We start from the raw sequence: 25,155 nt of genomic DNA on the forward strand, positions 1-25,155 counted from the left end.
TGCCACAGTTGAAAAATGGCTAATGATCTCATTTGCTTGAATTCATTAGGAAAAAATCAAAAAGGCTAATAATCTAAGGCTACAAATTAATTAATTAATTAATTAATTATCAATGATATTATTAAATATTTGGACCCATTTATTTTATTTTATTTCTTTACATAAGAATCCATTATCAAGAAATGTTTATTCATTTTGAAAAAGTATATTCATTTTGAAAAAGTATACACGACAATTAGGTAAATAAAAGCATCACACGTTTATTTTTCAATTAAAATTCAATTGAAATTCAAACTATCATTTAAAAAATATATATATTGTTAAAATGAAAATTAACAACGCATCTACTCTTATTTTAACATATGTAATAAATTTATCATTTAATTTTAAAATTTAACATTTTAATCCCTGATAAAATAATATGTTTAAATATAATCAAAAAGTAAAATATGATTTTTTTTAAAAAAATGATCTTGCAAATAATTATAACGGTGTGTATTCACAGGTTTAATCTGATAATAAATATATCTGAATAAATATTAGAGTTCTCAAATTTTACTCTCTAATCTCTAATTTCTATTTAAAAAGAAATGGCGATGGTATTTTAAGAATTTTTAAAATTATTTAAGTACTTTATAGTTATTTTATATTTTACTCAATAATTTTAATGTAATAACTTTTAATTTAAACGATAAAAAAACTTTAAATATTAAAATATTTAATTTTAAAAACAGAAAGAAATATTTATTAATTATATGCTAAGTAATTTTTTTTATATATATATTTATTGAAATACATACATCAATTTCCACCACAAAATTAATTAAAAAGGCAAAATAGGAAGAAGGCTAAATTTTGATTGTATTATTATTATTTACATTTTTAAATGGTGGATGGAATAAAATTAGGAGTGAATAGTATTTAGTTTAAATTAAAATAATTAATTAAATTGAATTAATTTAAAATTTTGATATAATTTTATAAATTAATCAAAAGAATTAGTTGTTTCAAATCGGTTTAGTTTTGATAAAGAAAAAAAAATCGAATCGAATTGATTATTTACTAATACTATATATTTTTATAATATATAGAGATTATATTTTAAATAAAATTAAAATACTTTAATTAAATTATATAATACTTAAAATAAAATATAAAAGAAATTTATTAAAAAATTTAACTGATGAAATTAAATCAAATTAAATTAATTTTTCACTTAACTCATTTTTATTACCATAAATATTTAAATTTAAATTTTAAATTTATTCTATTTGATTGGAACTAACCTAACGTTCACTACGTGTTTGAAAGCTAGTAGGAAATGATAGTGAAAGTGGAGCAATGAATGGTTAGGAAATTAATTATTCAGTTGGGTGATCATTACAAATACATCCAACTATTTGAGACTTTGAGTTGGCAGTTGAAATTTTCACGGTTTAACTTTAATTTGGATTCCAATTGGAAAAGTCTATTTGTCTAATTAATTCATTTAATTTGGATTCCCATTGAAAAGTCTGTTTTTCTAATTAATTTGAATTCATTTTGCGTGAGTTTATTAGACTAATTAATATAAATTCCCATAAAATAATTTTATTAAAGAGAACAAATCACTCTTTTTAAATTTTAAAAATATTTTATTTCAAATTACTGATTAAAAAAAGAAGAAACACATTTTTTTTTAAATTTTTCATATTTTAGAGATAAAAAATAATAAAACTTTTTTCTGCTCTTTGCGTCATGAAGGTCTGCATCCAAAACATGGCATTAAAAATAAAATTTCTTTTGTTAATATAGATATTAAAAATAAAATTTTCAAGTTGAGAGTTAAATTAAATAGATAAAAACTTTGCAAATTAAATGAATTTGCCCATTTAATTTTTTTTAAGTTTTAATAGTTTAACCTATTATCTGATAAATACTATTTAATTTTATCTATATTTATAATTTATTCTTAAAAAAAAGTTAATCTAACCCATAACTTATTGAATTTATTTTTTTCTAGATTTATTTTTTTTATATATCTAAATGATTATAAAAATATTAAATAATCTAACATAATTCATAGTTTTTTTTTTGAATTAAATGAACTAATTTATTGCTATAAAAATAATATTTAGCCTTGCGATTTTATCTATAAAAGAATAACTATCAAGTTGTTTCTGAATTTTTAGTTCTTCTTTATATTAAAATTACACGAATAGAAATATTTTTATATTTTATAAAATTAAATTATTTATTAATTTATTAAAAAATTATTAGTGAATTTATTTAAACTTTAATAAAAAAATAGTATAGATATTTAAATTTATAGGTAATAAATAATATGTATAGTTAAAAATATAAATATTTAATATAGATTAATGGCATAATTTTTAAATAAGAATAAATTAATAAATTTTTTAAAGAATTAGAGATTTAATAATAATTTTTCTATCATTTATTTAAAGTTGAAGAAAAATTACTTAAACTTAAAAAATTTTAGAGACCATGGCCCTCCTGTGGATCCGTCAATTTTATATTATGGTTAAATTTCTAAGTTGTGGTTAAATTTTATATTGTATATCTAAACGTCCAAAGTTCATTATTTAATGTCTTTTAATTTATACTTTTGCCTAAAATCATTGTAACCCAAATGTTGATGATGCTAAGGCTAAAGCGGAGTTGAGACCGAGTCAAATTAGATCGTTTATGATATAGAGCAATTAATTTTAAATTTTATGGTAAATTTTGGATCGATTTTAATTTTTATTGTTCGAAACGCACGATTTTCAAAAGTGTGACGAGCGTTGTAGGCCTCTCACAAAGTTTAATAAAAATTTCATCGTTTAAGGGATCAATTTTACATTTTAATTATTATTTTTGAATATTTTAGATATTTTTATAATTTTGCATATTAAAATTTTATTTTTATTATAAATAGTTTATCTTAACTATTAGGAACTTACTTTTTAATCTTTAAAAAATTTAAGTAAGACTACTCATCTTTCAACCTATATTTTTTTAAAATCATTTTAATTAAATAATATTTATTAAAATTTTTGACGAAATCTAATTAGACTTTTATCAGTATAACAAATGAAAAATTATTTAATATATAAATAATGCTATTATCATGGTGGAACATATGCAATACTCACAAGAATCGGTGCCTAAAATAAAATTGACATCCATACAACAATAGTATTGAAAAATTTCTCTTATTAGAATAGTTAAAGTTTATTAATCACATTCTTATTTCATGTGGTGTATTGCAATTACACTCCTGTTTTTTCAATTTTTTGTAAAGAGATTAAGAATGAAGAATTGAATGTGCATTTATTAAATGAACAATATGATTTTAGTCTGGACTAAGTCTAAGTTAGGATTTTTTTTTTTTTTTTTTTTTTTTTTGAATTTTAAGCAAAGGTGGGCTATGTTTTTGGATAAAACAGGAGCTAGAGTCCACAATTTAAAGCAAAAAGGGTACATTTTTTGACCTTTTGGACCTTTATGTTGATGTTCTCAAGCAAAGCACCTTCTACTGACCTTTGAAAGGAAAACTACCAAACCAACGTATGTGAAATTCAAGGCCAATTGGGAAATTAAATGTGATTGGTGACTACCATGTGATTGGCGACTATTCACCGTATGGGTCAGTTCGGTTCTTGGCAAGAAGTAAAGTAGACCAAATTTAATTCTATTCTTGATTCTGGTTACATTTGACTTTAATTTATTATTTAGTTTATATAAATTTTAGTTCAATACAATGTATTTTTAATGCGAATTATTATCATAAAGAATTGTATTTAATTATAATTTATATTTTAAAGTTTGTTATTATTTGAATTATACAAAAAATTTTATGTATATATGCATATATATATATATGATTCGTCTGAATTTTTATTGAAAAATTTATTTAGTTTAGATTTCGAATTATATGTTTATTTAATTATATTGTGATTAAAAGATCGATCTATGAGTAGATTAACAAATTGTAGTCAAACGTAACAATGGGTGAACCCTTGAATAACGTTTACGTAGACTAGACGATTAAGCTTGCTTGGAAGACTACTTGCTAAGTTTAAATGGATTTTTGGTAGGTGAGGACTCTGATTTTGTGAGAGTTGATGAATTCAACACAATAAGAAACTAAAGAGCCTTTCCAATTTGGCACTTAAATCAGTGGGTAGAAAGAGGAAAAAAAAAGAATAATAATAATAAATAAATAATTTATAATTGAATTTTTCTTTTAATTTGTAAAATTTTTATTTTTTAAAAAAAATAAAAAATCATGCATAAATTTTAAGAATTTTTTTAAATTTTTTTATTATAAAATTAATCATATCAAATAGAGAGAAGTGAAACATTTTAAAATTTAAATTTCAAACTTTAAGACAACTCTAATATTATTAATACTCCATTTATTAAATGGGTAGACGAGGAAATGAAGAATTAAAATTATAAATCACATTTATTTATAAATTAAAAAAGAACACTTTTAAAACGGCTATTAATAAAAAATATATATATGGAATATTATTTTGCAATTATGTTTGACGAATTTGGATATTGCAATCATGTTAGAATTCGTCAAAGCATGTGTTTTCGAGCTCTCACCAGGTCAAATGACCAAACGGACTAAAAGGTTGCTTCTTGTCCCTAATACTTTAGGGCAAGTAATTCTTTAGCTTTTACAAATTACAATATTCGTGTGGCCCTATGATGCTGCTTATTCAGCCGCGGAGCCATAGCAGATGCAAGAGGGCCATGGCCCTTATGAAGTTTTCTTTTTTTTTTTTTAAAAAAAAAAAAGCTATTTTAAAATTTTAAGAAGTTACGATCTCTCTAATTTTAAGCCCCTAATTTTTAATTAAAATTCAGAATCAAGCTTTTTTTGTTTTTATTTTTGTTTTTTTTAAACATAAAATTGCAATTTAATTTTTTAATTTTACAATAATATCATTAAACTATTATATGCTTAATTTCTAAGATTTTTCTTTGAATAATATTTTTATTCATGAAATTTTCAAATAAAAGTACTTTTTAATTTCTAAATAAACTAAGGATAAGATATTAAATAGCATTTTATCTAAAAAGAAAAATTACGAAAAGCTGTTCAACTTAAATAATAAAATAATTTATTTTAAAAATTTTAATTCAAATTAAAATCAAATCAAACCTTTCATTTTAGTTTAGGGAGGGTGCTCATAACTAGCCCCTCTAGTTCAAGGTTCTAGATATAATTGTAGTTTTGGTCCGAACCGAATCGTGGCCCAGTCCAGCTTGGGCTAGGGCTGATTCATTTTGGATTGGACTGAGTGGTTTTTAGTTGAGTTGTTTCTCAGGATTGGGCTCCTGTGTTCTTGAGTTTTGAGCTTGACATGGGCTTTGACTCCATTGCGGTGAGGTTATTTTAATGCAAATCCATTTGCGTGAAAAACAGAAGAAGTTTTTTTATGAATTCCGACTTAGTAAAAAGTGTTGTTCTTGATCAAACATAGATTTGATTGATTTTGGTTATAGTCCGAAGCCCGCAGTAGATAGTAATACCTCCAAAAACGACGTCACTTGGAGTGATCGTTTGACTCGAGAGTGAAGGCCATCCTTTGGTCCGACGGGCATCTACCAAAGGGAAAGAGTCGTGGGAGACAAATACAGAAATGACTTCGGTGAAGATGATCACGTCGATGAGGTCAGTAGCCAGGACAGCTCTCCCTGGGGCGTCCTCATCGCTTCTTTTCAATCTCAGGCGGGTCCATGTTCCTCGTCCTCAAGCCCAAGTCGTCAGGGCATTCTCCGCTCTCTTATCGCCGCCGTCCAAGGCCATAGTCTATGACCAGCACGGTTGCCCGGATTCTGTCACCAGGTCCTAGCACACTCAGAAAGAATACAAACATATGCCCTTATTATGTATTCCAATAAAGTTAATGTTTTTGGTACAGAGTAGTGGAGATACCGCCAGTCGAAGTAAAAGCTAACGATGTGTGCGTTAAAATGCTGGCGGCTCCTATTAATCCTTCTGATATCAATCGAATTGAAGGTCAAGTTTCTTCAACTTGTGCTTAATTTGCAAAATTAGTAATGGGTTTGAAGTGATTTTGTGTTCTTTTGCTTTGAATTTAATTGGGTTAATGTTGTTTTTGGTTATAGGAGTGTATCCTGTGAGGCCTCCAGTGCCTGCAGTTGGAGGATATGAGGGCGTAGGGGAGGTGCATTCCGTGGGTTCTGCAGTTAAGGGTCTTGAGCCTGGTGATTGGGTCATTCCTTCTCCACCCTCTTTTGGTTCGTGTCCTTTTGCTTACTTTGATTATTGCAGTGATGTTTTTTGGTTTCTAGAGTTTTTTTTGTTAGCCCAGCTCTTTTGTTAGTTCTCTTTATACAGCATTAGTGCTTGAATGAAATTAACCTCATTAGAGGATAACTTTCATAATGATTAATTCAAGTTGCTTCAAAGTCTTTATCTTGATGCAGACAAACTTTCAAAAAGATTAAGTTTTGCAGGTTATTGACATTTCTTACCTAATACTGAACAGCATTTGCAGACGGGAATTTGAATGAGAACCCACTTCTCCTTTTTTTTTTTGCTTTTTCTTTAGGCTTGATTTTATTGGATGATAGTGAATCTTTTTTTGTTTTGTAGGAACGTGGCAGACTTATATTGTACAAGATCAGAATGTCTGGCACAAAATCAATAAAGAGTCACCCATGGAATATGCAGCAACAATCACTGTTAATCCTTTGACTGCTTTAAGAATGCTTGAAGACTTCACTACTCTTAGTTCAGGTACTGCTACATCTATATTCCAATACTTGACTGTGTTTCTTCTTCTTGATCATTTCTATGATAACGCTGTGTCCTCGCAGGAGATTCTATTGTGCAAAATGGGGCTACAAGTATTGTAGGACAGTGCATAATCCAGATCGCAAAATTCCATGGCATTCATAGCATAAATATATTAAGGGACAGGTGCTTTTCGAATTTTTTATTTAAACAATATATAAGCAAACATGCATTTGACTTAAATTTCAATACCTTTCACTGGTTAAGAATTTGCCGACATTCATGTCTTCCTAAAACTCTCTACTTGAAGGGATGAACAATAAAAATGTAGTTGGATCTCTTAAAATGAGCAGTATTGGTTTTCATATTGAGTTATCAACCCAGTGAATTTTAATTCTTTGGGTAGTAAAAGGCATTAGTTGCCTATGGCCTTAATTTTGAATTAATCAGTGTCTGCCATATGGATTGTTTTTCTTTATTTCATGTGGTCTAGAACTACATTTCAGAAAGATGTAAGCCCACCGTTCAATCAGTCTGTGGTTGCATTCCACTAAGTTCAGTTTGCACTACTTTATGTCATCGTAGGGTTTCCCCTTGATCTCTTGCTACCTATAACTTTTATGTGCTCATTTTTTTTGCACTATTGCATTTGCTGATCAACTTCCACCTTCTCCTGACCGCATTTTTTCCTCATCAAGTCCATTCTTGTATTTCCATATTTCTATCTTGTGCATACTCATCTCTGCCATTGCCACATTAATTTTGTACATATAACTAATTATTCATCACCCTCAAGACTCTTTATCATTTCATTAAATATATATATATATATTGGAAATTTAAACATGTTTTAAGTGTAGGGTTTACTTAATTGGCCTCACAAGTTATGAGACTAACTTTTAGGGTCGCATCTTGCACAAGTGTGGACTCTCATAGAAAAATTTTCTTCTTTTCGTTTTGGGAAGTTAAGTTGTTGATGGAACTGGAAGATCATAGTTGCTTGCGCTTTACCACATTTCCACATTTCCAACTGTCTATCGGAACGTTGACAATCAGCTAAAAGAGTTAATAGATACAAGGAATTTTCCTAATTGATTGTGAAAAGAAAAGATCTTCAGAGTGATTTATGCATCAGCATATAATTAAGTGTTAAAATTTGTCATAAATGTTTAGATGTTGCAATGGGGAGATTCTGTATGATTAAGCATACAGAATGTTTCTAAAACATGGAAGTTTTTCTTTTCAGTCTTGTACTGTATCTGGAGGTTCTTATTTGTTGAGCTTAATCTGCTGGCAGAAATGGAAGCCACCTCTTTATTATCATTACTTTTTTTTTTTTTCTGAAAACATGCTTTAGACACTTTCTCTTGATGCCTTATGCTTGGTTTAGGCCTGGATCAGATGAAGCAAAGGAAATGCTAAAGAAACTAGGTGCTGATGAGGTGTTTACTGAGAGCCAACTGGAAGTGAAGAACGTCAAAGGTCTCCTGGTATCATCAGCTATAGACACCTTATGTTTGAAATATGCCTAATATCTAAAGTAGGAGTTGTTTATTCTGTTTCACCTGGTGTTATTAAAATTCATTGCTAGCATTTTTTTTAGTTCTTAAATTTTTTGATATCCATATGTTTACTGGTTTTCATCTCTTTGGCATGCTAGACTAGCATACCAGAACCTGCTTTGGGATTCAACTGTGTTGGTGGAAATTCTGCTTCTTTGGTTCTCAAGTTCTTAAGGTGTGGCATTCAGTGATAAGTATCTGAGGAATTTTAAAATTCTTTTAGCTGAAGTCATAACGTCTCTCAGAATGCTAATAAGTTCTTGTATTCAGGCAGGGTGGAACAATGGTGACATATGGTGGAATGTCTAAGAAACCTGTAACTGTATCAACATCATCATTCATTTTCAAGGTAAAGATCAACTCACTCAAAATTCTTGCATCATCCATTTAAGATACTTGTGTTCCATGCAAACCCTCGAACAAAATAAGTACCACCTGATAAAGTGGTCAAAAGTTAAGTTAACGATAACTAAATTATAGATTGAGTTTTGTTTGGTGATTTATAATCCCTCCGTTTGGTATGATTGGTATCGCAAGAAATGAATTCAAATGAATTCTAATGGAATCATGCAAATTTTGTAAGTTGAAAAGAAATGAATTCTTTCATTCCAAACAAGAAATTTGGTAGAAAAGAATTGAATTGAATTTAATTCATGTAAAATCTTTGATTTCAAACGAGAGAAATGTGAAACTTGATAGAAATTGGAGAAGGAGCTGACATAATGAATATGAAATTTTCCGTTGCTTGATTTTGGCCTCTACTTGATGCCCTTTTACAACTAGCATAATTTCTGGAGAATGGTTATGCATGGAGCTGAAATCACTTGAAATTACAAGATATCAATTCTCTTTACCTGCAGAAGAGGTTGGATTGATTATGTGGGTTTGTTAATGACTGCTTTTTATGCCTTAGTTGTTTTATAACGAAGAGATTAGTGTTATTATGTCCAATTGGAATCGTAATTCCTTCCAAATTCACTGGTGTTTGTATATAGTGTCACTGCTTCTGTGCTTCGCGTATGCGTTTGTTTGTTGGCAGGATCTATCCTTGAGAGGATTCTGGTTGCAAAAATGGATGACTTCAGATAAAGCAAAAGAGTGCAGAAATATGATAGATTATCTTCTATCCCTAGCACGAGAAGGGAACTTGAAATACGAGTATGTTTTCCTTGTTTTGCAGATTCACTTGGCATTGTTTAGTTTGATATCTATATATTATCTTGGTATTTGGTTTGTTGAGAAGAGATGACCCTCTTTGCAGGATGGAGCTGGTTCCTTTTGACAATTTTCACACAGCTTTGGACAAGGCACTTGGAAAACTAGGAAGCCAACCTAAACAAGTTTTAAAATTCTAAATCTCAAGGAGCCGAGGAAGGTTGCCTGAATCCTCTTTTGCTTTATACATGGGGATTCATTTCATTGCACTGTGTGGAACTAATAAAATGTTGTAATTACTAAGAATATTTTAGTTTTCAAGAAGAATTACTCTAGAGATATTCAAAGTTGGGAAAAAAAGAAAAGAAAAGAAAAAAAGCTGTAAACCTTGTTCTCTAGCTCGATCTCCTCTGTTTAATAAATTTATTATTAATAATAAAATAAGAATAAATAACAAATTTATAGCACAACCGATAATAAATGGAATTATTCTTTACTTTTTTTCTTACAAGTCATGGATTAAGATTTATAATTCATGCTCGATTATTATAATTATTATGAGTTCAAGTGTTTAATAAATTTTCAGTTTAGTTTAAATGTTCAACAAGTTAATTCCAAATAGTTAGGGAAAGCAAGTATTTACCATTCAATATTATAACAACGCTAATTTGTTTCATACACTGCAACAGTTTTTCATGTAAGCAAAAAGCCAAAGAATGAAGCACATGCAGTCATTCACTTCATCTGGATTCTAATGAGCTAGAGTTTAGCTTCACTGACAACTAGCAAATACAGCATACAATTCGCATATAAATGACAATAAAAAATCAATATAGATGCATGAGGTAAACAATGAATTGAACTTGAACCTAGCAAGAAAGGACCATCTTCTTTCCAAACAGGTGACATTACGATATTCTCTACCCTCCAATATCACCCTTTCCTTTGGAAACGAATGGCCATGTTCATCATGTAAAAGAAGAATGTGAAAGCCCATGAATTTAGGCACACTCCTTGCTCAGAATATACTCCACAGCGTCTTCCACGGTGTTAACAACCTGCAAAAGGAGCAAACAGCCCATAACTCAGTAAACTTGGTACAAAGATATATGATCTGAAATGTTCTTGTGCATTTTTCAGTCTATGCTTCACGGCCTGACACAAGCACTGCTGAGGATTTACAGTTAAATCTCTTAACTTCCAAAACAGATCATGTGTTAACCATTATTATTTGTGAATCGAGTCCGTAAAAGAATAAAACTACTCAAAATGATTGATTTCCCCACCAGCCTACGACTGGAGAGGTTGGAAGCTGCATGGTTATGCAAGTGGAACTACAGCCAACATAGGCTGGCAATTGGCTACTTGCTTAAAAATGGCCTAGCGCCTAACTTGTAATGCAAACAATTGGGGTTTCAATTGAAATCCCTGCTCTCCATCCCTTGAAGGAGGAATTCAAACAAAAATGAAAAAAAAGGAGAAAATAAGGAAAGAACTCTAACCCTCTCCCTCTTCACACCAAATATAAAAATTAAGAGATCTCTGCAAGGTGTCATTTAAGTAGAAATGAACTAAATTTGACATGGACTCATTTTATCAATTCCTCAATTGCCTACCAGATCTGCTGGAAACTCGGTATGATTTTCTATTCCCTTGAAAACTCCTGTCCTTGTCAAAATAGAAAACCAGGGATGTCCAGCCTGAGACGCAACAAGGAGTAGGTATGCAAACTACAATCAGTATCACCTAAGTTGAAGAATTGGAATCAAATTCTCAGTCTCATAGAGACAAACCTGTTGTGCACCTCGAATATCAACTGAAGGATTATCCCCTATCATATATAATTTATTGAAATGATGAGTTCCATCATTCAAGTGATCCACAGGATTAGTGCCCCGATGAAGTGATGGAACAAGTTGCTTTAGCACAGTTTCAGCATTCTTGAACACAAGTGGGTTTGGCTTTCCAAAAGATGTATACTTCAGAGCATTAGGGTGAATGCTGCATATTTAAAATGTTGTCATCAGGACACTTGATACTAAAGTTCAGACATAGTACAATATAAACTGAAATACTATGTCAATTCATCCTGTCCACACATAAGGCTTCTCTGTCAAATAGCCTGCAGTAAATTCAGTGGGGATCGGCTCTCATTCATGACTCAATTAAACAAAGGCTGAAAGGGCAGCCATGACAAACATACTTTTGTTTTCCTGGAAATGTTTACATGCGCAATGACTTTCTGAAATTGTTTAATTCCAAAACAGATCTTATCTTGACTTACCTATTGAAGACAGATCCTAATGCAATTCTGAAAGCTCCCATGCCAAGACGTTCTGAAGGAAAAGTAGCCTACCTTTAGTGGCACCTCATCAGTATACTAGCAATTCCAAAGAAACTTAACTACAGGAGGTATAAAATGGATAAAAAAAATGGCAAATAACCTGGTATGCAAGGTCATCATTTGCAAAATACAGGTCTGGTTGGTGTCCTAGCTCTCTTCCAGGAAGCCCTCCAGTTCTTAAAATATCACACATAACCTAATGCCAATTTCCAAAGTCAATAAATTTAGCATTACATCTTTAACCATTCAACAATGGGACTATCATGTTATGACATTCTAACAGAACCAGAAAGCAAGCTGCAGATGGCATACAACTTCAGTAACTCTAACATGATTATAGCTCAAATTGCTAGTGGAAAATGATAGAGAAATAGCAACATCAGGCCTTTCACATGGTAATTCCAGTAATAGAAAATGACAGCAGCCCAATGAAAAATGGACTCAAGATACCTTTGCCACTGAAGTAGCACAACAGAACCAGACAAGTAGGCCCTAATTTTGTATCTTTAGAACATAGACAAGCAAGAACAACACAATTTCTTCACTCTCTTCTGAAAATAAGCCAGCATTGGACCCTTTGTCTCTAGAGCACCTAGTTATATAAGCTCAAAGCAATGGTATTGATTTACTCAGGCCATGGTTTTAAATTATGGGAGCTCGCAGCATTGAGGTGTCATGACATAGATGTTGCAGCCAAAACATAGTGGTAATGGCTTTCATAGTTGTGAAATTTTCATTGAAACTTTCAGCAGAATGACTCAACAAGAAGATTGATGCAACAAAACCTTATCCACCACATAGGCCAATATTGACCAATATACATGTGAAATGACAGGCTGATAAATATGGTGGTCTATAATAAAAATCTGATTCAGGCATCTGATGGAACGGTCAAACAAAGAGTGTTCAGAATGAAACAAATCAGTGCACCTTGTATACATTGACCAAACATCAATCCCAAAAAAAAGGACCTTCCCTATATCTTCCTGAAGGAAATTCAGAAACAAGCAGATAAGACACAGATTCAATGCAACCTGAATGTCTCTGCTCCAGTCAACAGAATCGCTGACAATAAATGCTGCCTTTACTCTCTGTGAGTGGATACTGTCTCTTGTACTCATCTGCTCTAAAGTACTACTCTGTTTAGCAGCTTGCTTAGTTGTCCATGTCTTATATTGGACAAGCGGGTCAATGCCATCAAAATAAGATGCATACTCATCAATTGAGAGAACATTTCTGCATGGAAAATCAATAAGCACACGCATCCAGACATATTGGAGAATTTTTAACAACTTGTGATGGATTTCAATGAAAATAAAATCAGAGAGCCCAAAAGCATACTTAAATCCATATTCTGTCATCACAGCAGCTGGTTCTCCTTTTCCAACAGCAACAACAAATTCATTCTCAAATCTACATAAAGCCAAATTGATGTAATCAAAGAGATAAAGTAATGAAAATATAACTAATTAAAACATAAATCTTCTTAGGGGTTTTTTCCCTCGTTTGAATTCAAGTGATTATAACTTCTACATCTTTGTTTGGCATGTAAAGCATTTCACAGTAATTGTAACTACCATCCACATGAATGTATTACAGCATTTGAACATATTCCCATGCAATGCTTGTGGCACAAGCAGGCTAATGCATAAACTTTTCCTCATGCCATTTATTATGCACATTGATTTCCTGACTAAAACCCACTTTACCTACATTATTTATTAGCATTAGAAAGGATTTCTAGAATTTGGTTATTCAATAGGAGTGAACTGTAGGAATTTATTTGACTTCCCAATTGTGGCCATAAAAGCACAACATAATAGCAAATACATTGGCCTAGATGTGCAGGTCAAGTTAAAACAAAGGCATACAAGGTTTTGGCCAAGGGGAGGTAATTCATAGTCATAGATTCAATGAACCTGGGGGCATATGGCTAGTCCCAGAAAGAATCCAGAATTCTTCTCTAATGCAAACAGCAACAAGTAGAAAATATCCTTTTATGAAGAAAAAATTATTTGGATATTCATAATTCATGCGATTCATTTATTTGGTGATGTTAATTAACTTGATTACACTAATAACTCCACTTGAAACTTTTAGAATCTTTATCACAATAAATTTATAGTCTTCGATGACACAATATCTAGGTGACTTTAATAAGTTTAGATACCTACCTATGCACCAGCTGCTTAAAAGGAGTGTGGCCCTGTACAACCTATAAAAAAAGTCACAGTAAAAGTAGTATTCCATCATCACCTACAAAGCCTAAGAAAGGAAGGACAATGGTACACCTGAAAACAACATCTTCATAGAAGCACCTGCAATGGCGAAATATTCACACCGAGAAGTTTGCTCAACTCCAATGCTCTTTTAGATTCAGGAAAACCACCTCCTGTTGAAATTGAAGTTAAGAACCGATCCTAATTGTTGCTCACTGAACAACACATTGACTATGCATGATTCAGAGATCCAAATTTTGATATGACCTCTAAAGCTTGCATGTGTATTCACATCTATAATCTCTCTATTGGTTTATTCTCCACAGAAACTAAATAAACGTCATAAACGAATCAAAAGCATCATTGAATTCGAATAACAAGAGAGACCACAAAGGACGATTCAAGCTAAAACAGAAAGCTCACCGTTGGTCAAGAAAATGTAAGGAATCCTCAAAGCACCTGTTCACAGAATTGACGAGAACCATAAAAACATGAAAATAACCACTAACATGGCAAAACTGACAAGAATTGTAGAGATTGATATGCATAAGATAGCATACCGGAGGGATCGTATAATCGTTTGAGAGCTTGAGGAGAGCCGCCGATGGGAGATTCGCCTCGAAGAAGGACGCCATCTATATCAAACGCAATGCCAAACGACGGTCTGCTTCATAAAAGAAAAGAAAGGAAAAGAAAAAAAGGATCGAATCCCCGAATTGTAAGCGTAGAGAGACAGAGAGTGAGGAAATGTGAGGTAGAAACGAACAGCTGAGATTGTGAGAGAAAGTGCGAGAAGGAGCGTGAAAGAACGGAAAACAGCAGCGGTGGTGAAAGTTGATTTCTGTTTCGGCTCAGCAAAGCCTTCGCTATGACTGGGAATCTCATTCTCCGATCTCCGGCCTCCTTAGCTGATCTCCTCCACCACCACCAGTGGCCACTGCCTTTGAGTATCAGCAAGCTTTTGGGGATGTTTTGTTGCGGCTGCAATTGTGTGCATGAGTTTTCTTTTTCTTTTTTTCTTTTCAATGGGCAGTCTATATAAAGGGGGTGATAGAAGATTCGATCCTTATATGGGATAAATAAAAATATCGAATGTAAAGATATTAAGTGACACTTGTATAATTTTAAAATTAAAGAAAATAATAAACAATAGGCAAAGTTAATATCTAATTTATAAAACACAATAAATTTAAAAATGATTGCAATAATATTCTAAATTTTTATACAACTATAAAGTTATGAATCTTATTAAAGGTAATTTTGTCATTTAAGCACAATTAATGAAATTTAAAGTATAATTAGTAATAAGTGAAATCACATTTAATTTTTTTAATAAGTTGTAATGATATGATTAATTTATATTTAATTATTATAATTATTATATAAATTAGTATAAAATAATTTCAATTTAAGTGATTAATAAATTAATGCTAAATAATGGAGATTGTAAATACCTATTAGCAATTAGGTATTGTCTGCACTACTAGCATTTCGCTGTTTTACAAAAACAAATGTTTCGGCTTCATTTGCGACCATTTATTTTATAAGAAAAAATTTAAATAAATTCATGATTTCTATTTTTTTTTATTTTACTTTTAATATTAAAAAATTTAAATAAATTATCATAAAATCATGTAAGATCTCTGCTTTTTTTTTAAATATATATTTTTAAACTTCTTTCCTTCTAAATAAAAAATTACTCTCTCATAATTTTTTTATATATTTTATTTTTTATTATTTCAAAATTATTGTTTGTTTTTATTTTTTAGATTATATAATATATATTTATTGAATATTATTATTCTATTTAATTTTATCTTATTTTTAAAAAATTTTTTAAAATATCTTTTGATATTTAATAAAATTTAATATTTTTAAAATAAATATAATTAAAAAGTTAATGAAAAAATTATTTTTTTAAATATATGTAAAATAACATAAACTAAAATTATGAGACAAAAAGAATATTAGAAAAGAAATCAATTAAAGTGAATATTTTAGCATGATTTATTTTATAAAATAATAAATTTTTATAAAATTATGTAAATTTTTTTTTATAATGAAAATTTTTTAAGTAAAAAAAAAATCCTTTCATTTCAAAAAAAAAATTATTAGAAAAAAAAATTGAATTAAATTTCTTGCGAAATTTTCAATTTCAAGAGAATTAAAAAAAAATAAAAAATAAAAAAATATTAAATTCTATCCTTTTAAATAAAAAATGATAAAAAAAATTATTCAATTAAATTCTCATAAAATTTTTAATTCCAATAGGAAGAAAATAGGGTAGCTTACTAGCTATTATTTCCCACAAACATTAAACAAAAGTTCCAAATGGGAAACAAGCAACTCTGGCTTTTCTTCTGGAATCCAATCAAACCAAGGAAATTAATCAACCAAAAAACTTCAAGAACAGTTCCTTTCTTTTCATATTTCTTCAGTGTTTGATCTCATTTAATATTCAATATACAAACCACAGCCAAAAACATATAGAGGCTAGGAGATATGTAGCCTTTGTTGATGCACAGCAACCTTATTGGGTGCTGGATTCTCAAATACACCGAATCCAAGAATCCTCAATAAAACCATGAACAAACTCTAATTCCACCCTCACATACATGGCAAGGAAGAACCCATCTCCCTAGCTTCTATGCTTACAGAGAACTTCATCACACATATACTACAAAGTGATAGTTTTCCAAAAAGAAATCAAGCTTTTCAAAAGAATAAATAAATGCTGCTTATGTATATATTACTCAAGCATGACATCTGGGTTGAAGTTCAAAGATTCTGCAAATATAAGCTCCTTTATGTCGTCTTCGTTCAACGAAATTTGCTCAAAATCGAAGATAAAAGGAGACGGACAAGTGGGCTCCTCGTTGATCTCATGAAGACTTGATAAATATGGATGGTTCAATGCTTCCTCAACTTCATGTAACATCAAAAATGTGATGCATCTCATCAGCAAAATGGATGAGAAAAATGAAACAGTTATTTGTCGAGTTAGAGCATACCAGTTATGCGTTTGCACGGATCGAACACTAGCATTTTCTCAGCAAGATCAAGTGCTACAGCTGACAAATCTGGAAACTTTTGTGCAAAAGGTTGCTTGGGGAAGTGTGGAAGCTGCTTGACATATCTCCGAGCATTATCACTTCGAAGGAATCCAAGATCCGAATCGTCTGGTGAACCTAACAACTATAGGTCAAGTAAATTTGCAGCTTGTCAATCAGGTTCCTTTCCCCATATATTACATTGATTTTAACCAGCAAGAGAAAATGTTGAACTTATTAATTAGTACCTCGGTTATGAGTCCCAATTGCTGAACATAGTCTTTGCCAGGGAAAAGAGGTTCCCTTCTAATAATTTCCATGAAAATGCAGCCAACTGACCAGATATCAATAGCTGCAGTGTATTCTGAACAGTTGAGCAGCAATTCTGGGGCTCGATACCATCGAGTTACTACATATTCAGTCATGAAATCTGTCTCCGAGGTGGTTCTTGCAAGCCCAAAGTCACAAATCTTAAGATCACAATTTGCATTCAGAAGAAGATTGCTGGGTTTCAAATCTCGGTGTAAAACATTTGCAGAGTGTATGTACTTCAATCCCCTCAACAATTGATACAAGAAATACTGCAAAAAGCCATGAAAACATGCTGCTTTAAACATTGTTAACTTGCAGCCTGTAGCTTACTATCAACTAAACTTCACAGCATCTGTTTAGTTTCACATTTTAAATTTTACATTTCAAATCAGAAACATTTGCTAAAATACAAAATCTGCCCTGAGCTGCCTGATGGCCAATGGCATTCATATATGTCTACAACTTCACATTTCAAGTGAAATTATCAGCTCTGATGACAGTGTCTTTGATGAGTACACATACACATAATCATAATAAGCAAATTATTGAAACAAACACACAATACTAGTACACAAGCACTTAAAATTCGCAATATTAGAGAAAGAAGAAAGAGAAAAGATACAGAAAATTTAAGGTGGTTCGACAATAAGGTCTACGTCCATGGGAAATACACAAATAAAGTTCCATTACGATAAAAATGTGTGATACAATCTCTAAAACTCTTAAACCTACAAAGTCAGTCATAAGGCTCAGTTAGGTAGAGTATCAAACAACAAGTATACATGAAGGAAAATGGATTCAATTGTCCATACCTGACAGTGATCATCAGTCAGAGTTTGGCTAGAGCGTATTATCTGATGAAGATCAGTATCCATTAATTCATATACAATATACACATCATTGAACGTCTCCCTTTCCGGAGGCGGTATTATATCCTTGATTTTGATAATCTAGAGAATACCATTGCAGCAAATCATCAGTACTTCATCATGCACAACATTACGAGCTCAGAAGATTATATATTTGGAATCATAAGATTAAAAATGTTAGAGAATACATTCTCATGATCCATGTGGCAAAGGAGTTTGATCTCTCTAAGTGTTCTCTTAGCATCTATCCTGTTGTCAAATGCATTTCCAATCTTCTTAATAGCAACCTCCTCTTTTGTCTCAGCATTTCTGGCACAGCTACATTACAGAAATGTGAATGATTTATAAGCATCAAGTCAATCACACATTAAATCCACAAAAAAGAAAAAAATTATAATCCCATTCATCAGAAAATCTTAATTTCAAGAAATTCAGGGGAAATAAACAAAATATCACATCTCTCATCAAAACTCCTACCTACTACACAAGCACTCAATATTTTCAAAACTAAGACCCTAATCAATGAGTTTTTCTCTAATTAATTTTCCCATTTAAGAATCAAAGTGAAATGTTTATCAATTAGCATAGAAAAAGAAAAGCAAGGCAGGAAATAAAAGACCCAATGTATTACAGCCAAATTAGAGGTCCCTTCCTCTTACCTACAAAGCTTCGATCTTAGATTACAATTGCTAGAAACAAAAGATTTACTTGCTTCAAAATAGCAAGAATCAACATTTCAAATTCAAAAAAATTAAATAAAATGCAGGAAACCCAGTTCTAAACAGATTGCCAAAACAGGTTTATGAGGTTTAAAGCAGAGGGTTTATTACCAAACGATGCCGTATGCACCACGACCCACTGGTTGAATGGGAGGAACATACTTAGAGGAGACCTCGAAAAGACTACCAAGTATGTTATACTGCAAGTATCTCCCACCGTAGGATGTGATTCCTTTGTCTTCAATCACCATTGATTCATTCTCCATCGCTCTGTCTCTTTTTTCTGTGTTTGAAGAAACAGGGAAGAAGACGTAAAAGGAGGTGTGTATATTCTCAGCAAGTTAGAAAAACAGAGCAAAGAGCGGTTTTTTTATTACACACTGATGCTTTTACGAGGAAAGGAAATGTGGGCCACACTTGGTTGAATCCACCATCCTTGCTTTTGGATTATTTTTGAATTTTATTATTATTATTTTTCTCTTTTAAACTTTCAAATTTGAATGGCAGTGGGAAGCAGAGCCAAAATGTGCCGACTGAAAATTCTTTGCACCATGTTTGATCTGAAGGAAAATTTTGAAGTACGAAATTGAGGAGAAAGAGGAAATAAGATTGGAAGGAAAGTGCAGACAAAATAATAATTAAAAAATATTTAAAATGGGTAAAAAAAGCTATTTCTTTTTCTTTACTTATGATTTTCTTTTTTAAAAATCCAACAATATACTTGTTTTACAAATTCCCAATTAATATTGTAAAAAAAAATTCAATTAATTAAAAATATTGGCTAAATAAATATACAGGTTAATTTATAGGTGAAGAGTTTTCTTTAAGCTATATCTATATATTCAACTTAATTTTAAAGAATAAAAATTAATGTTTTGATAAAAATTAAATTAATATTTAATCTATATAGTTAAGATTTATAGAGTTGAAATTATAGACAAGTTTAATTTATTGAATTAATAATTTTAATTAGTTAAATTATTAAGTATTTATTGAATTGGAACTCTATAGGAATTAGATTTGATAAAAATAATAATTTTAATTAATTGAAACTAATTAGGTTTTAGTTAAAATTACATAGAAATTGGTTCATTGAATTAATAAGTCTAATTGATTGAAACTAATTTAATTTATTAATATATTTGCAAAAAAAATACATATATAAAATTTTTATTTTTTATATTATTCTCAAATTATTATTTTAACTTTTAATTTTTAAATTAATTTTACTTTCAACAAAAAATTTTATTTTTATGTTCTATAAGATTAGCTCTTTATAGTCTATATAATTATTATATATAATATCCATTTCAAAAAAAAAAATTATTACATATAATATATAAAATAAGGAGGAATGATAGAATTATCTAAAAGGTAAAAGCAACTTTCTATAATATAAACCTCTCAAAATATTATTTCGAATCGAATTGTAATTTTAACTCGTAAAATATATATATATATTCAAAAATCCAACTTTGTCTTTCTCCACAGTATGGTATCCTTTTTTCATCCCAACCAAACATGGTATTCTTGTTCAACGGAAAATTTGTCCATTGGTCAACAAGAAAGTTTCAACTCCTGGAAATTGTGTAACAATGAGGGGTTGTTGGGATTCGGTTCCAAGCAATTGGGAATTTGTGATATTAGAATTTCGTGGTGGAAATAAATGTTTTTTTATATATATAATTGAAATTCAAACTCAAATTATTCATAATTTTAAAAATTATTTGAATATTATTATTATTAAAACTAATAGTTGAATTTAAATTCAATCTAACTCACTAATTTATTTTAAAAGTTAAATCAAAAAAATCATCTAAAATCTTATAACAACACATTATTATTATTTTAAATTTTTTTCACATTTAATACTGTATTCGAGTGTGACATATTTTCAGAAAGCTCAATATTAATAGTAAATTCTTATATTATTTTAAATTTAAATTAGACCTCACTAACCTAAAAATTAATTAAAGATGAGTATTTAAGATAGGACATAATAAATTTAAAAAATATTATAAATATATATATATATTTTTTTGAAATGGAAATGTTATATATTTATGAAATTTTTTAATTGGTGTAACTAAATTTAATTTTTTATTAGCTTTCTTTCAAGCTTTTATTGCCTTGTCCAAGTATTTTGAATTTTTTTAATATATATATATTAAATCTCAATTTTCAATTAATTAGCCCCTCAAAAATTTTTAACTCAAAATGATTTATAAAATATTTATAATGATTTGAAATTAAAAATTAATTGATTGCAATTAAATGGATATAATAGAAAATTATTAATTTTATTAATTAATATATTATAATTCATCCCACCAATAAAATTATTGGTTTTTCCCGGTTAAACAAAGTTAAAAAAAATTAAAAAATTTCAAGCATATGACACGTTAATAAAGAAATTCGTTTCCAATATTTCATCTTAAGAAATTCAATCGAGTTTATAAGTTAATTTATAAAATAAAAAAATCTCAAATATATAATTTTGAAAAATTATATATCTCCCGTTTTTTTTTTTGTGGTTATATAGGTAAGATAATGGATAATATCACCGCTGTGGTAATAATTTTTAAAATAATATTTAATATTTTTATAATATTTAAAAAATATAAAAAAATAAATTATAAAAAATTAATTCTTTATTTTTTAATTTTTATTAATTACTATCAAAATAATTATTTATTATTAAAATAATTAATAGTAGCGAAGGATCCCAACAAATGGTACCGTCAAATTTTTGAATCCTTCTCCAAGTTGTATTTAACAAGAATTGGAATTGTCAAAGTAAATGCTATACTTTGTAGGGTTTTGAGAATTAATCATTTAATTCATTATTTTAATCTTTTTGGCCTGTAGCAGCCACATGTTTCCACTCTTGTACAAGAGGTGCTAAGATGTTGACTACAATACCCATATCAGGTCTTTGACTTGGTTCAGGACAAGTGCATTGCACGGCAAGTTCAGCCACCTTGTAAATGCTTGCCAAGGTATCTTTGTCAGGATTCAGAGTTTCATCAATGGCTTTCAAGATTTTCTTCCTGCAGGTGAGGTCCTCCCGGAACCGTGTTGCTAAATGCATAAACATCCATCCTTTGTCTTCCATTGTGTCGTCTAAAGCTTTTCTCCCTGTGATCATCTCCATCAAAATCACTCCAAATGCATATACGTCCACCTTTGTTGTCACTCTTCCGGTTGCTGTAGGTTCAGCCAGAATTCAAAAAGCAAGAAAATTAAAGTGTAATTTAACAAAAGAAAATTAAAAAACCATAGAATTCCTTGCTTACCTGCATACTCAGGTGCAAGGTAGCCAAATGTTCCTGCCACTCTTGTCTCCAAGGAATATTTCCCAACAGGCACATTTCTAACCAAACCAAAGTCTCCTACCTTAGCTCTCATGTCATCCCCAAGAAGTATGTTTGAAGGCTTCAGATCTCTATGAATAAAACTCTGTTGAGCTAAATTGTGCAGATATTCAACTCCTTGTGCTACATTGAGTGCAACGTTAGCCCTCTGCTTCCAAGTAAGAGAAGGGTATCCTCGAGCACGCCAGTCGAACAGATGTTCGGCTAAAGTCCCCTGTGGCATGTACTCGTATACCAAAAATCCCTCGTTGCCATTTATGCAGTAACCCAGAAGAGAAACAAGATGCCTGTGCCTTACTTTAGTAAGCACAGCAACTTCTGCTTGAAACCCATTCATTCCCTTTGTCACCATTGCTGTAGCTTCCATTCTCTTCACAGCAATCTTGGTCCCATCATGGAATTCCCCTTTATAAACCATGCCAAAACCTCCAATCCCCAATATATTTTTCTCATTGAAATTATCTGTCACCTGTTGAAGAACTTCAATTGGAATCACAACGTTTCCTATGTTACTTGTGAGATAGCCAGCCTCATTGTGAACTGTCCACTTGGCATGAACTTTTGCCCTTCTAAACCTTATGAGTCTTCTAAAAGTAACTCTAAATTTAAACATAAAAAACAACACAAGAGCAATAAAAATGATGATGCTAATAAGAATACCGGCAATCAAAGATGGTGGCACCTTGTTTTCATTACTTTCAAGCAGAGGATTGCCTGGTCTAGTGATCAACTTCACAGAAGCAGCAAAATCTGGGATTTTTCCAGTTAAATTGTTGCCAGAGACATCAAGAATCTGAAGTTGAGTCAACTTTGTCAAGCTTTCTGGAATAGAACCCATCAAATTGTTAACATTCAGGTACAAGTTCTTTAATCCAGGTAGATTTCCCAAGGAAGAAGATATTGTTCCTGTGAAATTCTGCTTTCCGAGATTCACTTCAACAATCCTGCCAAGATCATTGCAGGTAATATATGACCAATTCTTGCAAGCATTATTTCCTTTCCAGGAATCAGAAAATGTCAATGGATATCCCAGAGAACTTGCAATCTCCAGCATTGTGGTCACCTGTTGATCGCAATCAACCTGAGCATCTTCCACACAAAAATTATTGCCAGTATAATTAGCCCGCAGATCACTTCGAAACTCCGGGACCGGACCCTGCAATTTGTTCTGTGATAACAAAACTACTCTTAGTTTTGTGTGGAAAATCAACGAAGCTGGTACTATCCCTGTAAAAAGATTATTGGATAGACGCAATTCAACCAAACTCTGGCATCTTGAGAGATCTGGAATAGGTCCTGTAAATTGATTCTTCTGAAGCCACACCTTCGTGATTCTTGTCATGGAAGATAACAGATGGATTGTACCTGATAATCCCATTTCCTGATTTTCAAGTCGCAAGAACTGGATTCCTGAATTTGCTAAAGATTCAGGTAGATTCCCCGTCAAATTGTTGTCTGACAAGAAAAGGTTCTGCAAGCTTGGAAGAGACGCAAATATATCTGGTATAGTGCCCATGATGTTACAGAATCTTGCGTCGAAGTATACTAGCCGTCCACATTGAGATAGAGCAGTCGACAAAGACCAAGGAGCAAGATTAGCATTGAAACTCATTATAAAGGTCTGCAATCTGATGAGTCCTTCAAAGAAATCATGAGGGATACTTGTGAATTTGTTATCTCTAATCAGTAGTACTCTCAGCCAAGTAAGATTGGCAAGAGAAGGGAGGGAGCCTGAGAGATTGTTACGCTGAAGAGAGAGGTGTTCCAGTTTTGTAAGAGTGGAGATTTCGGAAGGAAGGTTGCCGGAGAGATTTTTCTCATCAAGGTAGATGGCGATGACACGGTTGTTGTTGCATTGGACGCCACTCCAACGGCAGTAGCCGGTGGAATTCTTGGTTGACCAGTCCGAGGGAGTTGGATGGAAGGCCTTAGCGAGTTTTAGCATGGTCGCAGAGTCATCAGCTGCGGCGGCGGAATTGAGGAGGAGGAAGAATGAAAGGAAGATATTTATGCTTGCAGTTGCAGGAAGGATTTTACAGGCCATTGTATCTTGTGGCAATAGAAGATTGGACAGCATGTATATAAACTGCATGTCAGCTGTTCGAGGCTAGACTCAATAAGCATAGAAGATGAATTTTGGAGAAAACATCCTCTGTACATCATTACGATAATTCAGGTGAAATTTGGTTTGAGATAGTGACAGGGAACATATGATTTGAGCTATTGTCTCTGTCTCTGCGTCAGCACAAGCATCTTCATACGCGCTGTTCTTGACAACGACTCTCCGAGCTTTGAAAAAATTACAGCTTTTTTAAGGTCGATTTTCTCGAGGATGATTTACAAATATTTGCTGTGTATAGATATAATAATAAAATTAAAAAATAATTAATCCTTCATATTCTTATCAAAATAATGTTTATGTTGGACAATGCAAACCCTTTTTTCCTTTTGTTGTGTATAGACATAATAATTTCGTCAATTTTTATTTTTAATATTTACGTGTTCGTTACGATACGCGATTTAACGGGCGTGTTACGTTAAATTGGTAAAATATGATAAATAAATAAGTAAAAAAAATTATACGTGGGTGTTTATGGGTCAAACACGCGGAATAAGATGCTCATTATCATTGTCGAAAAAGTTAAAAAGTATTAATCTCTCACTTTCTTTTTTATTAATAAGCTCTGTAACTGTTATTTTATTTTTTAAATCTATTAATATATTTAAAAATTAATAATAAACTTCAATTTATAGATATTAAAATTATCTCTCTAATTAAAAAATTTTG

The 25,155-nt window shown here is 31.0% G+C and overlaps 4 protein-coding genes across 5 annotated transcripts; 1 reads left to right on the forward strand and 3 right to left on the reverse strand.

Moving 5' to 3' along the window:
• The first annotated feature begins 5,492 nt into the window (after nucleotides 1–5,492).
• Nucleotides 5,493–9,933, forward strand: LOC110627215 (enoyl-[acyl-carrier-protein] reductase, mitochondrial). Of its 2 annotated transcripts, none has more exons than XR_006352493.1 (10): nucleotides 5,493–5,848; nucleotides 5,925–6,022; nucleotides 6,133–6,264; nucleotides 6,623–6,766; nucleotides 6,847–6,949; nucleotides 8,154–8,253; nucleotides 8,424–8,500; nucleotides 8,596–8,674; nucleotides 9,321–9,483; nucleotides 9,587–9,933. XR_006352493.1 is itself a non-coding variant. In XM_021773499.2 (10 exons), the coding sequence occupies exons 1-10, from the start codon at nucleotides 5,643–5,645 to the stop codon at nucleotides 9,678–9,680; spliced, it is 1,152 nt and encodes a 383-aa protein (XP_021629191.1). In that variant the 5' UTR covers nucleotides 5,496–5,642; the 3' UTR covers nucleotides 9,681–9,933. The 2 variants fall into 2 exon arrangements, 1 of the variants encoding a protein (XP_021629191.1); XM_021773499.2 differs by having other exon boundaries at nucleotides 5,496–5,848; nucleotides 9,365–9,483.
• A 169-nt stretch (nucleotides 9,934–10,102) lies between these two features.
• On the reverse strand, nucleotides 10,103–15,084 carry LOC110626826 (uncharacterized protein YKR070W). Its single transcript, XM_021772945.2, has 12 exons — nucleotides 14,810–15,084; nucleotides 14,604–14,707; nucleotides 14,467–14,502; nucleotides 14,143–14,216; nucleotides 13,999–14,039; nucleotides 13,166–13,237; nucleotides 12,859–13,060; nucleotides 11,925–12,020; nucleotides 11,765–11,832; nucleotides 11,274–11,481; nucleotides 11,097–11,180; nucleotides 10,103–10,538 (listed from the first exon to the last, which is right to left on the reverse strand). Exons 1-12 carry the CDS (start codon nucleotides 14,926–14,928, stop codon nucleotides 10,482–10,484), a joined length of 1,161 nt encoding a protein of 386 aa, XP_021628637.1. The 5' UTR covers nucleotides 14,929–15,084; the 3' UTR covers nucleotides 10,103–10,481.
• A 1,361-nt stretch (nucleotides 15,085–16,445) lies between these two features.
• LOC110626827 (mitogen-activated protein kinase homolog NTF6) lies at nucleotides 16,446–19,356 on the reverse strand. The gene is made up of 6 exons (XM_021772946.2): nucleotides 19,105–19,356; nucleotides 18,463–18,592; nucleotides 18,218–18,355; nucleotides 17,342–17,674; nucleotides 17,055–17,238; nucleotides 16,446–16,968 (listed from the first exon to the last, which is right to left on the reverse strand). Exons 1-6 carry the CDS (start codon nucleotides 19,257–19,259, stop codon nucleotides 16,793–16,795), a joined length of 1,116 nt encoding a protein of 371 aa, XP_021628638.1. The 5' UTR covers nucleotides 19,260–19,356; the 3' UTR covers nucleotides 16,446–16,792.
• Nucleotides 19,357–21,787: 2,431 nt separating this feature from the next.
• On the reverse strand, nucleotides 21,788–24,795 carry LOC110626825 (receptor-like kinase TMK4). The gene is made up of 2 exons (XM_021772944.2): nucleotides 22,290–24,795; nucleotides 21,788–22,200 (listed from the first exon to the last, which is right to left on the reverse strand). Exons 1-2 carry the CDS (start codon nucleotides 24,457–24,459, stop codon nucleotides 21,842–21,844), a joined length of 2,529 nt encoding a protein of 842 aa, XP_021628636.1. The 5' UTR covers nucleotides 24,460–24,795; the 3' UTR covers nucleotides 21,788–21,841.
• Nucleotides 24,796–25,155: the final 360 nt, after the last annotated feature.

This window comes from Manihot esculenta, chromosome 11, assembly GCF_001659605.2.
Source record: "Manihot esculenta cultivar AM560-2 chromosome 11, M.esculenta_v8, whole genome shotgun sequence".
NCBI lineage: Eukaryota > Viridiplantae > Streptophyta > Magnoliopsida > Malpighiales > Euphorbiaceae > Manihot > Manihot esculenta.

Coding starts and splice junctions, on each gene's coding strand:
- LOC110626826 (XM_021772945.2), bottom strand. CDS start 14,928: ATGAGATTCCCAGTCATAGCGAAGGCTTTGCTGAGCCGAAACAGAAAT. Junction 14,217..14,466: donor TTACATTTTCTTGACCAACG/GTGAGCTTTCTG, acceptor CAATTTCAACAG/GAGGTGGTTTTCCTGAATCT. Junction 11,181..11,273: donor ATATTCGAGGTGCACAACAG/GTTTGTCTCTAT, acceptor GTTGCGTCTCAG/GCTGGACATCCCTGGTTTTC.
- LOC110627215 (XM_021773499.2), top strand. CDS start 5,643: ATGACTTCGGTGAAGATGATCACGTCGATGAGGTCAGTAGCCAGGACA. Junction 5,849..5,924: donor TGCCCGGATTCTGTCACCAG/GTCCTAGCACAC, acceptor TTTTTGGTACAG/AGTAGTGGAGATACCGCCAG. Junction 6,767..6,846: donor CTTCACTACTCTTAGTTCAG/GTACTGCTACAT, acceptor GTGTCCTCGCAG/GAGATTCTATTGTGCAAAAT.
- LOC110626827 (XM_021772946.2), bottom strand. CDS start 19,259: ATGGAGAATGAATCAATGGTGATTGAAGACAAAGGAATCACATCCTAC. Junction 18,593..19,104: donor GGTGCATACGGCATCGTTTG/GTAATAAACCCT, acceptor TCTGTAATGTAG/CTGTGCCAGAAATGCTGAGA. Junction 16,969..17,054: donor TCCGTGCAAACGCATAACTG/GTATGCTCTAAC, acceptor TGTTACATGAAG/TTGAGGAAGCATTGAACCAT.
- LOC110626825 (XM_021772944.2), bottom strand. CDS start 24,459: ATGCAGTTTATATACATGCTGTCCAATCTTCTATTGCCACAAGATACA. Junction 22,201..22,289: donor CCTTGCACCTGAGTATGCAG/GTAAGCAAGGAA, acceptor CTGAACCTACAG/CAACCGGAAGAGTGACAACA.